Source organism: Bombyx mori, chromosome 17 (assembly GCF_030269925.1).
Source record: "Bombyx mori chromosome 17, ASM3026992v2".
Taxonomy (NCBI): Eukaryota; Metazoa; Arthropoda; class Insecta; order Lepidoptera; family Bombycidae; genus Bombyx; species Bombyx mori.
Window position 1 is genome coordinate 7,825,632 of NC_085123.1, and position 13,196 is coordinate 7,838,827.

Consider the following 13,196-nt stretch of genomic DNA (forward strand, 5'->3'; position numbering starts at 1 on the left):
TGATAGGCAAATAACCATATTTATCCGCAAAAAAATATATTTCTAGGTTTACTAAAATCATTTCAATCCTACAGCTAGATTCGTTAAAATAGAATTTTTTTCAGGTATTTCAACTTTAAATTATTAGTCTACTGTAAAGTTCACGCATTGTTGCTTAGTCACGTTTGCCTTTCAAGCGTAATAAATAGTTATTAATGTTTTATTTATTATTCGAATTTGTGTTCAGGTTAAGGAATTATTTTAATTTGTGTATATTTCTTTTAATTGATTATGTTATTTTTTTATAAATATTTACGAAGACTTTAAATAAAGAAGACCAATACCTGTATAAATAAACTAGTGTAATTATTATAAGTTTCTATAAAACGTTGTACCCCCAAAAGAGTATAAAAGATATGTTTATTAGACGTAGCTATTTCAACATTTTCAACTAAGTTGACATTCCTAAGCCTTTCAAGTACGAAGGGAAATTAGACCGCTATTTGCATTTTACAGAGTTAATATCACTATAATAACTTATCTTGTCTGTAATTTTCATTATTTATTCACTTTATGATAAAGCGTTAAAGATATAAAAGAATGATATATATCTTTGTGTCCAAAAGATATATATCTCTTTTTTCTACTAATAATAGTGAGTAATTTTGCCCATGACTAACTGACAGTAGTAGTTTCTTAATTAATTTTCCAACACGAAAGGCAAATCACACCATACAGCCTATTATTTTATTTAAACTGTTTTATGAAAAAATGGAGTGAAAATTTTATGAAATGGACGAAATGAGATTAAGTTGAGACTGTAATCAATTGGAATAAAATTCAGTGGACTTTTTGGAAGAATCCGAAAAACTACGTCCAGCGGCTATGTTTCTTTTTCCCACACTTGGGCACTTTCACTGGTGCTAAAGAGTAAAATCCCCCTTTTATACATTTAAACCTGAAGTTGGTAACAGTAAAGGAACAAAATTAAAATAAAATTACACAACTTTGAACGTCGCGTTTCCGCAGAAATTAACACTTATTATTTCAAAATATTTTTCAGTGCTGATTAGGGGTAAACTTCCATACTGTGTGACATTTAAGAAAGAACCTTGCATAAAGTTAAAGTATCTGTTAGTTCTTTTGAATTAAAGATAATTTTAACGGTTATTCTCTATTTTATTGAAGTGAAACTTCTTTAGACGGGTTGAGAGTAAAATTTAACTCGCGACAGATTCGTTACGGTTAGAGAGAAAAGATACAATTTAGGAAGAGCGAGAGTCAGAAAATAGACCAAGGCGTCTCACATACCACTCCACCGTGGAGAGAGGGAAAAGACAAAGCGAGCTAGGTCGTTTCTCTTATGCACAGCATTCCCTATTACAAGAGAAATTTGATTTAAGGATGAAAAATGTGACATAATTTAAAGATCTTAGTAGCAGTCCAATCTTTAAATCGCAGAGCACAGGCAGTTACGAAATAATATACTAACACACTATTATAAATTAGAATTAATTACGTGGATGTTTAGGAATTTTTTATCGAAATCACAGTTGTGTTATTTTGTTTTACTTCACGAACCGACAGCCTTTTTTTTTCACTTTTGAAGACACGTATTGTCACTGCTGTCTATGTATATGTTTTCTTTTTTTTGTTAAGGACTTTCTATATCTATCAACTCCCATAAAAAGGAAGAAAACCACAATACTAGAACTGCAAAAGAAGTTTCACTTCCTTCACGTACATCAACCTGCACGCGCGCAATTTTTTCTTCCCTTGCTAGTATTAACGTGAATGAGTTTCAATAAAATAAAAAAAATGTGTGCGTGTACTAGTGTACACACGTAAGAAGTGAAACTTATTTATGGCCTTATTTTTCGAAAAATGATCTACATGCAACTTTCTAGAAATTGGTTAAATAAAGTTAAATTAGATAAAGTTTAAACAAAAGGATTTTATTATCATAGACATGAATACAAAAAAGTTAAATTAGATAAAGTTTAAACAAAAGGATTTTATTATCATAGACATGAATACAAAACAGATGGCGCGTAACGGAAAAATGTGACGCGTAACCGAAAAATGTGACGGTAAATTTTTTTCCAACGCCGATAAGGAAGTTTCACTTCAAAAATTGTTTATAAGAAACAACAAATATATTCAAAAGAAAACAAAATGGCTCTAAAATTAAAAGATTCAGAAAATCGTCCTTTTTCACCTTTTCCAATCTGAAAGTTTTCTTTAATTTAACGATTTCTTTAAGGCGGCGCATCCCTCGGTACCGAATGCTCATCACTACCAGCGGCGTACGGCAAAAACTAGTGCAAAGTAGCCATAATATCTATGGTAAACAGTCTGTCATCGGTATTTAAGTGTATAATCTATGATCGGTATCAGAGTCAGGGCCAGGGCCCTGAAAGCCTGAAACTGCGGTATAATAGCCGGCAAACTTCTTGAGCATTTGTTGACGTAGTGGGGGTAAGTTCGCGCATGGTACACTCACGTGCACAAACATTACTTACTCTGCGTCATAATGCTATTAAATTATTAAAATCAACATATGTATTTATTTATATATTTATTAGAACATCAACAAAACATGTAGGTTAATAATTGTAATAATTTAATCTTGGGGTAAAATAGATATTCCTTCTATTAAGTCAAAATTAGGGCTGTTGCCAGGTCTTGGTTCAGTTGAAGCGAAGCTGGTATTTGTAATTTTTTTTTCGTTATCATAATCTTGACCATCATCATCATCACTGTTTTCATCACCCGAGTCGCTATCATCGTGATTAGTCGACATAGGGCTCATCGGTGTAGTTTACAACTCTGTCGATTCGGTCATCTTTTTTGTGTAGGTATAATTAATTATTTTTTGAAGATATTCGATTCGTAGTAATCGAATGTTACTTTTTTCAATTACCAGCTTCAGATTATTTTCTGTTCTTTTTTTCCATCTGAAGCCTAGCTCTTTCATAATACGTCGTAAGCTTCATTCCGAGCCATTAGAATTTATATCTTCTTTAAATTTTTCGAAGCCTTTCTACGGTACGGAGTTTCGCTGCTTGTTATGTAGTTATTATGATTACATCTTTTTATTACAGATTGAACGAAACTATCCATTCCGGTAACTTTCTTCTTCCTTGATATTTTCTTACCCGGAGTTCGAAACACGGCGAGCAAGCCAGAGCTTTTAGCTTCCTTAATAAGAATGCACCTAACAGTACTCACTGATGGTTTTGTTACTTCCGAAGTCTAGTTTTAATTTTTCCATATCATTATTCCCCTGTTTTATAATGAAGCAATATACGTCGTACACAATTTTTCTACCCTTTCTTTTGAATAGTACACCAGTTTGTCGCGGCATAGTGTATGTTTTATAAAAAATCAACAAACACTCAACAAATAGCAATGGCAACAAAGTCCACAAGTAATTATAACAAATAACTTAACGATTAATAACGATAGACTTTCCACTGTACGCAAGCGTACTTTTGGGAGCAAGCGGAATGAGGGCGCGGTGCGGGACGCAAGGTTCGACTGATCTACCAATAAAGCGCTCGATACGATTTCCCCTGCCGTCGCGCCTCACCCTCACCACCAAAGTGATCTAAAATTCGGTTCTGCGCAGTCAAGGTCATTTGCTCACGAAGTTTGCCGGTTACTATACCTACTTTAGGACAAATGTTTTTTTATATGAAAACTAGCTACATCTTGTAACTGATGCCCCTAAACTTATATGTTGTTAAAGGTAAGGTCCTCAATTATTGTATAACTAAACAAAGAAAATATTATTAATAAATCATACAATTATATGTCATAGACAAATTGATTAAATTTTATCAATTTGTGGTTTCTGAAAATTTACAAAACCCTTCATCAAAAATTAAATATAGGCTATGTAATATGTTACTAAACAGGAGCAATGAGAAACTAATCGAAACGAAGCCATCTAGTGGCCAACGCCCGTAAACTTTTTGTTGAGTGCTCGAGTCGCCTGTCTAACTAATTAATGTGTATTATCTATGGTCAGTGTCCTGATTAGCGGCACCTTCGAAAGCATTACATGCATTATGCATATAACTTTAGAGTAAAATTCCTTTCATAATATCATTTTCTGAGCATGATAGCATGTCCCTCTAAACAACTTTTAAGCCATAGCTCATCTGTCTACAAAAACAAAATAATAAATATATTTTGAATCACTCGTTTTTTGCTAGGTAAATATCAAACTATGTAAATTAAACTTACTATTTTTATTGACACACACTTTATTTTTTTATTTTAGATAGATTCGTCTTAAGTTTGACAGAACACAAATCTAGTGGAGTCTTCTTTTCCTTATTTTCTATATTCAGATCAGCCCCACTTTCGACTAGCATAGTGGCTGCGGCTTCTCTGTCTTCTTCACATGCAAGATGCCTGTCACAATAAACAAAATGATTTTTACAAATGAGTCAGTTGTTTTTAGTGTATAATTAGGTATATTATATTTCATTTATATTGTATCCATATTTTAACATAACTTTAAAATACATTCATTCAATTCTAGAACAAACACTTATTTGCCATAAAACAAATTAAAAAAAATAAACTATAAACTAATAATATTTATGAGCCTAACGAGACTAACTAATAATATTTATGAGCCAAACCTCTTTATGAGCATATTATTAAACTTCTCCAAATCATTACATTTCTTCAAATGAAAGGCATAATTATTGTGGTTCTTTTTTCATACCTATTGAAGGTATTTGTGGTTCTTTTTTCATACCTATTCGCTGGTAGTCTAAGGGGCTATTTCAGCTATACTGCGACTGATAAATGAGCTCACGGGTTTTAACTGAGAAGATACAGGAGGAAACTCACTGGGTTATGTCTATGAGTTAGTTCACTAATCCAACTCATCATCGTAAATGATGTGTTCGACTATCAGTGGTTAAATAGTAGTTTATTATTTGGTATAGATTTCACTAACAATGGTGTTGACCCAGTTGAATCTTGTAGGTCGAGTTTGATATTAGGTGAAGATAACAGAACTTCAAGAATATTGTTCCTTCCCTGGGCAGCAGCTCTGTGAAGTGGTGTTGCACCAAGTATGTCTGCACTATTTATATGTGCATCAGCATCCAAGAGCAAGTTGACCACCTGTGGAAAATAGCTTATGTCAGCGTTTTCTTGTTCTCGATGCCCAATCTATTAAATTAAATGTATATATTACTTCATAGTGGAATTGAAAATTTCATTTATTCTATAATGGGTAAATTACTAACCAAGAGGTCTGTATGAAGACTGAATTCATTTGACAAAGTGACAAATATTATTTATATTTAGTAATGATAAAACTTGTTTGATGCTTGCTTTCATCTTTGTCAAGTATAGTTTGAAAATTCAGTTAGAATTTTCAATATGTCAAGATATTTTTAGTTTAGTCTTTCAATCTAGTAATACTAACAGTATTACTAGATTATTTTGTGTAAAATAAATCACTGAGAAATTTTATCAAATTTCTTTTCTTTGATCTGGTCGTGCACAATACAACTGTCTGATTGGCCAAAAAATGTTAGTGTGAATTTGAAAAAGAACAAAATCAAAAACTGGTAATCATATATGTAAAGAAGAGCCAAAGTTCTGCAATGTTAAGTCTTAGAATTTTTTTAATAACTTCTGGAATTATATTTATTTATATACATGAACTTTTATATTTTTCCCAACAATTATTTGTAATAGTTTTGTAGTAATGGTTATTATTGTTATTGTAATTTTCAACAATATCCATTTCAACAATATAAAGCTGTTAAGACTGGTAAGCCAAAGTATACTTATTTATTATATCGAGGGGTGAAAGGATATTTGGTTAAATTGACATTTTTGCATGTTTAAAGTTTAAAATTTGGATGCTAATGTGGAGGATTTGGAGCTGAATGTCACTTGAACCAAATAGCATTTCACCCTCTATATATATTTATAAATAAAATATAGTATTAATAAAAATAGTGGAGTGGTTTTTATTAATAATAAAAATAGTGGCATGGTTTTTATTAATAATATATGTAAATATGAATTGCTGTTCGTTAGTCCCGCTAAAACTCGAGAACGGCTAGACTGATTTGGCTAATTTTGGTCTTGAATTATTTGTGGAAGTCCAGAGAAGGTTTAAAAGGTAGATAAACATAAAAATACTCGGAATTAAATAAAAATAACAATTTTGTTTTTCCTTTGATGTGTCCCTTGTCAGACGGATTCCTTTTGTTTGTTTTAAGTTTATTTTATATAAAATTAGGTCTTTTATTTATCGATTGAGGCACTACAAAGTCTGCCGGGTCAATTAGTTAATAATAAAAATAGTGGAACCTTGTAGTGAAAAGTTATAACAGATTGTGTCCATCTGAACAAGTTCTCTATAGACATATCATTTATTACCTCTTTGTGTCCCTTCGAGCAAGCATAATGGAGGGATGTTTGTCCTCGGTTGGTTTTGTGATTAACATTAGATCCTTTACTTATTAACAATTTAACTACATCTAAACGACCAGCTGAAGCTGCTAGAATTAATGGTGTAGAGTCTGTATCATCTACTGGGTCAAGACAAGATCCAGATTCCAATAAAAAATCTACTAAATGTTTATTTCCTCCCAAAGCTGCCCAGTGAATCAATAAGCGATTGTTCTGAAAAATAATACACAATTAATAGCTTTCACTTCCATGTAAACATTTTTGAATTTAATTAAATCGTAATTTCGTAGTTTTTTAAAGCAAAATTTCAAATGTTTATTATAATTTTACTATCTTGAGTAGTAGTGCAACTTTTAAAATACCAATATTAAACTAGTGTAGGTACATTTTCTTCAGTATTGAATATTAATGTTTGAATAAATTAATTTTAAAGTGACTTGAATCAATCCCAACAAAAAAATCTAGTACCTATTCAGAGCAGTGATTTGTTTTTGACTTTATATGGAAATTAACAATTGGTATGAAAGTAATTTAAATATTTTGTTACCTACCTACTGCTTATAAATTCAGGATTTTTACATTTTAGTAGAAACGTGTTTTGTAACTTATAATGACTCAGCTATTAAAGTATAGCTCTTGGGGTATTTTCACAGATTTCGAGTTTTTGAACAAAAGCAAGCTAATGCAAGCTAATTGGGTACTAATTTTAATTTTTTCACTAAGTTAGCACGAGTATTCGTATACATAAGCCAAGTGGGAGATCGAATGTTATATTAGTGGTAAAAAAAACATTATATACATAAAAACATTACAACTTACAGAATCAGAAATATTCAATAAAGAAACATCCTCATCAATTTTTACTTTGACTTGATTAAAGTCTCCTTTGTAAGCTTTTTCATAGATGCTTCCAATTGACATTGCCGGTGTTTAAAAAATAAAGTTTGGTTTCTATCTACCAACGAAGTTATGAACTCTTGATTAAATTGTAAAATTATTGATAAGTGCTGACAGGCTGACACAAGTCACAGATTAGGCTTGTTGAAAAAATATCGATATTATTTTTTCAATATCGATATTTATGAGCGATATTTTATACTTCGATACATCGATGTATCGATATAAAATTCCAAGTATCGAAAAGGTATGAAAATCGATATTTTTTTCAGACCAACAAACATGTTCCCGGGAATTTTTTTTTCTGAAATTTCATGGAATTTGATGAAACTTCGTGAAATTTCACGAAACTTCTGAAATTTCACAAAATTATATGAAATTATACTATTGAAATTCTATCAAATTTCATAAAGTTTCATAAAATGTCATTAAAAATGATGTCTATTGATTAACACGAATATTCTCTGTCAAATCATACCGATATATCGATATTTTTTAATGATTATCTCAATATCGATATTGATATTTTCAAAAAATACCGTTACGATATATATCGATATTTCGATATATCGATCGATATGTTCGCATTTCGGACATCCCTATCACAGATTAGTATAATAGTTTTTTTTATTGTCTCATACAGTTTGTGCATTTGCCAATGTCAAGTAATAAGGTTTGTTTCGCCGTTTTAATTACCTATTTACAGTTTATGAACAATAAAAGACGAAGGAAACTGTCAAACATTATTAATATCAGTTTAAGTATGAGTTAAATTAGTGGCGTGGGACGGTATAGATAAATTAGGTTGAGAAAGTAATTTAACTAATGTAGTCATTAACTCTGCAAATGATAATTTAATATGCCGTGAAATGAAATGAGGTTGATTAATATTATGGAACATGGCATGAAATGAAATAAAATGAAATAAAATGAGATGATATGGAATGAAATATAATCGAAAAATAATAAAATTGTGGTCATTGAGTGAGACTTTCTCAGTAGACTTTTTGGAGGATCCCGAAAAGTTACGTCCAGCGGCTTTTTTTCCATTTTCCCACATCTGTGCACTTTCACAAATACTAAACAGCTAATAAACCAAAGTTATTACACATTTCAATCTAAAGAAAACTAAATAGACAAATAAAACAAATTACACAACTTCACTCCTCTCTTTCCCGCCAAAAAGTCCGGTCTAATAATTACTTTTTTTTTTAAAGGGATTTTATGACCTGGTAACTGAGACCTTTAAGTCATATCTTATTTTAATTTATATTCATATTTTTATGAAAAATGATATTATGGAGTGAAATGAAATGAAAATGATTAATTTGAGACACTAATCAACTGGGATGAAATTTAATGAAATGAATTGAGATAATATGGGATGAAATATAATCTCAGTAAAATGATGGTCATTTACTAAGATTTTTTCAGTGGACTTTTTGGAGGATCCCGAGAAGTTACGTCCAGCGGCTTTGTTTCATTTTTCCACATCTGTGCACTTTCACAGATATTAAACAGTTAATAAACCACCATTATTACACATTTAAACCCGAAGAAACACTAAATAGACAAAATAAAACAAATCACACAACTTCACTCCTCGCGTTCCCGCCAAAAAGTCTCTATTAGAATTCTCTATAGATTAATATATAATAAGATCTTCTCTAATTACTTTACTACGTAGGTACATAGATACGATATTAAGTATCGGTATAACGGGGTGATTAGGGACAAATTCCAACTTGATGAACAATTTCAAGGTAGTTGTTGATGTTTAAAATGCTATATCAGGATCAAAATGATTGAGTCTTAAGGGTATCTTTGTTATCCAATTTAAAGCTATGCAAGTAGCATTCCAGTTTAAGCAAATAAAGCAAAAATAGGTGCTATCCCTATTTACCCAGAAATTGTGGTTATTAGGGACAAAATTGGTGTTGGTGTTAGGTTCTAACTGTTCGTTAGACTTTAAACTGTCGAAGCATCTGGGTATGAAAAGTGAAATGGAATGGCCAAAAATGAAATTTTTACTTGATTGAATTTAGTGAGGTGCAATAAAAGGACACCGTATTTTACAGTGTTGAAAGAGATGAAATGAATTAGTCTAGTGGTAGGGCGTCTTGTGAGCCCACACAGGTACAGCATCCTGCCGATTTTGGCCGTGAAACAATAATACATTTCGGTCTGACGAATGGTATAACAGTTTATTGTGAATTGAGACTTAGAACTTAATCTCCAGGTGTCCATTACGTTGTTGATGTCCATGGGCTCCGGTAACCACTTAACACCGGGTGAGCCGTGAGCTCGTTCATCCATCTATGTAATAAAAAATTAAGAAAAATGTTGGGCTTTTTTAGAGTACATCTACAAAATCTAATCCTACGGGTTATATAAGCTTCTTTGGTTCTTCTACGGATCTCCTCATTTCTGATTCGGTCTTTTGGAGAAATACCGAGCATAGCCCTCTATATAGGTCCTTGCGCGACACAGTTTCCTAAAAATATATTTTGTGAAGCACCAATTCTCGGAACCGTAAATCTTCACTGGTAATTGGTAACACACGTTGGTTGTACCCCTTTGTCTTAAGTTAAGGCACTGAGAGGTTTTGGACGAGAATACATTTTTAATTTATCAAACGCTGCCCAGCTAGTAATAGAGGCAGTGGGCAGGCCGAAGAGCGATCGGCCATTTTAAAACATGTATTTGGTGGTATCAATATTAGAAAAACCAAGGAGATTGAAACTTTCTACCAAGCCTAATTAATATATAAACTTTTTTACCTCGCTTTGTAATATAACAACCCAACGTCAGTTCTTATAATTCTTTAAATTTTATCCATTCTCACGAAGCTTGATGTCTTTTTTTCCTACCTAACCTCGAGGGGTTATTCTAGATTCACCGAGCTAGTAGGTGAGCTCACGGGGTTCAAACCGGAAGTGCTGCTAACACTGGCCCTAGCAAGAGCAGTGCTTCGCAGAATATACCACCGGATCGGAAACACGACCCACTGAGAAGATCCGGCGAGAATATCAGTGGGCTGTGTCTATGGGTTAATTTACTCGTCGATCCCTTCGTCGCAAGCGATGGGTTCGGCGAGGACGGTGACCGGTGCTTGAGGTACCTAAAAGCACTGTTAATGGATCAGGACGATCGACAATGACGTCTTTAGGGTGACGTCGACTGTTTATCATTCGGTACGCCGAATCGGGTATGACTTGACTGTCATATTTCGTTAGCTAGCGCTAATTTGGTGGGTTTTTGAGTTATAATTTAGTGCTGACAGCTGGACACTTTTTTACCATTTGAGAGGTCTCCCGGAGAACTTCCATAACTCTAACATTCATAATTCAAACGAATAAAATCATAGATTTAACAATTTGCACGATATGCTCTAAAATATTCCACCCTTTTTAATTTGAAACGGGATCATTATGGTAATTTTATAAAAAAGAGACGAATCATACATTAAATCAATTGTTAAAAAGAATAAAACAGAATAAATTAGAGATAACTCATTAGAAGTCTTCAAAATTGAAAATACATTAATTTTAAAACGATGTGTAAAATTGACGAGGTCATTCTAAAGATGGAGACGCTACTTGTCATAAATGTTTTAAACTACCATAGAGTTACTATTCTAACTGGAGTGCTTACTTCGTTTGACATAAAAACTAAAAATATACTTTATCTCTATGGCTTAAAGTTTATTTTTAAATAGCAAAAGATGTAAGGAAAAACGGTCTGAAAAGAGAATGATTATTAAGTGGTGGTGTCCCTCTCGCACATTTTACAAACAAAAAGCAGTGTTGCTAGCTTAGAGGATTTTCCATAAAATCTCGGAATTTGGACCCCCGTCTTAGTTATCAAAAATGGCTTTTAGTGGTTAGTGGATTTTTTAGTAGCTTGGGCGTTGTTGAAAATTATTGAAAAGGTTAAAATCAATCCACTTTACAGGATTTTAAACATTTTATGACAATAATATATCTAAATACATATTATTTAAACGATGTGACTTAAACTTAACTAGAAAATATTGCGACAATTTAGAATTTCCATCAACGTCAAAAATTAAATTGGTTCAACATAAACGTACAAAGTTATGGTGAATTTAGTTTCTGATGATGACAATTTATTAAAATAAATTATATAAGAAGTACTGATTATATGATATATATTGATTTTTAATAGAACATCATACATTAATAAAGCTCATTACCAAAAAAAAAAATTGTTCTATATTAATAAGAACTCTGTTTAATGGAAAATTTAATGGTAGGTACGTAGATTTCTGATGGTTTTCATGTTGAATTTGGTGGGAAGCCAGATTAATTGTTGGCATCACCGAAAAAGAGCTATGAATGGATTAAAAGAAAAATGGCGTCTATTTACGTTTGTAGTGCGAAGTTAAAATGGCACTGATACAGCTTGTGGCTTGTTTTTTTTTTCGAAAATCGTGAAAGTTTCCGTGTAATCATGGTGAACACTTTTAATATAAGTGGTTTTAAGCGAGAATCCTCTCCAGTTTGTGGAATATCCTTCCATATGTCAGATTCATTGATAAATTTTTACTAGTGTGAGCATATATTTTTAAAATGTGAGATATTTTTTCTCATTATAATATTTAATACCATTTATCTTGTAAATTGTACTTAATCTATGTCATATACTAAATTTGAAAAAACAATCGTGAAAACTATAATTTTGCAATGTATTTTTCATATTATAAGAGCCATCACGTGGTATTTCTTGAACTTTTTTTATTGTATTGAATAGCGTCGCACGCAAGCATGTATATCATTTGCCTGACGTTAAGCGAACGAGGAGGATCTTCTAGTAAATATGACGTTGGAATTTCTGGAAAATGTCCTTTAAAAAGGTCAAACAAGAAGAATCAAGTACTCAAACGCAAGAAATAAAAAATACCCCGAGAAAAGCAAAATTACGACAAGATGTTAAGGTATTGAAACAAAAACTTAAAAGTCGTGAAATAGTGATTGTAAATATAAAGTCGATTTTAGATTTATTAGAGAAAAATGGCGATTTTTAATTGAATTGAAATTTAAATTGCGAAATTTTAATGATACTCATGGTCCACTTAGATATTGATTAAAATAAATTATGTATTTCGTTGAAAAAAAAGAATTTACTTAAAAATAAATAGAGGAAATGTTATATTATAAGATTACAGAAAATTTACTGAACTTAATAATAATAATATAACCAATATTTTGTAAATAGAGATCAAGTACCTACTATGTGTATTGTGTTATGTGTATTGACTTGTCATTTAAGAGTTATTTAATTGTCTACATATAACAAATAAATGAATTTCAGTTCATTTCATTTTATTACCCATTGTGTTTTATTTCCTAAAATGTAACTAGTAGACTTAATATACACGTGTCATGAAAATAGCACAGAAGTAAAAATACAAGTAATTTTAAATCAATTGAAGATGTGAATGTAGGAAAAGAGCACCCGATACGCGCAGACCATGTGTGTTGCAGTGTCTCACTCAGTGTGTCAAATATTAATTTGCACGTCCCACTTAGCCAGTACACTAAAGTAGGAATTGCGTAATTAAGTTCAACATAATATTTAAGTCGCGGTTGAGTATTCGGACGTTAAACATGAGTTTGAGGAAGTTTAAGTAATAGCACTGAGGTAATGATGTTTGTAATAAAACTCAGTGCTAGATTTTCGACAACGCAGCAACTTCCAAAAAAAACCGTCGAAAAAAGGCACCATGACGACGAAGCAATGTTTAGAATTGAATTTACATAAATAAAACGTTGCAAGCACGTGTTTTGTATTTACATAGGGTTACACAGAATTACTTAAGGTAAATTCAAAACTGATGCATG

The 13,196-nt window shown here is 31.8% G+C and overlaps 1 protein-coding gene and 1 long non-coding RNA gene across 2 annotated transcripts; one reads left to right on the forward strand and one right to left on the reverse strand.

Annotated features, from left to right (window-relative positions):
* Window positions 1-2,284: 2,284 nt before the first annotated feature.
* Window positions 2,285-3,807, forward strand: LOC134200446 (uncharacterized). Its single transcript, XR_009975383.1, has 2 exons — window positions 2,285-2,457; window positions 3,611-3,807. It is a non-coding gene; the product is annotated as an uncharacterized LOC134200446 (long non-coding RNA).
* Window positions 3,808-4,232: 425 nt separating this feature from the next.
* Window positions 4,233-8,516, reverse strand: LOC101736664 (26S proteasome non-ATPase regulatory subunit 10). The gene is made up of 4 exons (XM_038017005.2): window positions 7,255-8,516; window positions 6,403-6,648; window positions 4,958-5,127; window positions 4,233-4,401 (listed from the first exon to the last, which is right to left on the reverse strand). The coding sequence occupies exons 1-4, from the start codon at window positions 7,354-7,356 to the stop codon at window positions 4,251-4,253; spliced, it is 669 nt and encodes a 222-aa protein (XP_037872933.1). The 5' UTR covers window positions 7,357-8,516; the 3' UTR covers window positions 4,233-4,250.
* Between the last annotated feature and the right edge of the window lie 4,680 nt (window positions 8,517-13,196).

What these genes read in the sequence shown, in the direction of transcription:
- LOC101736664 (XM_038017005.2), bottom strand. Translation starts at nt 7,356, where the DNA reads ATGTCAATTGGAAGCATCTATGAAAAAGCTTACAAAGGAGACTTTAAT. An exon ending in TATTGAATATTTCTGATTCT is followed by an intron (nt 6,649 to 7,254) that starts GTAAGTTGTAAT and finishes ATTATTTTTCAG; the next exon opens with AACAATCGCTTATTGATTCA. An exon ending in TCAACTGGGTCAACACCATT is followed by an intron (nt 4,402 to 4,957) that starts GTTAGTGAAATC and finishes TTATTGTGACAG; the next exon opens with GCATCTTGCATGTGAAGAAG.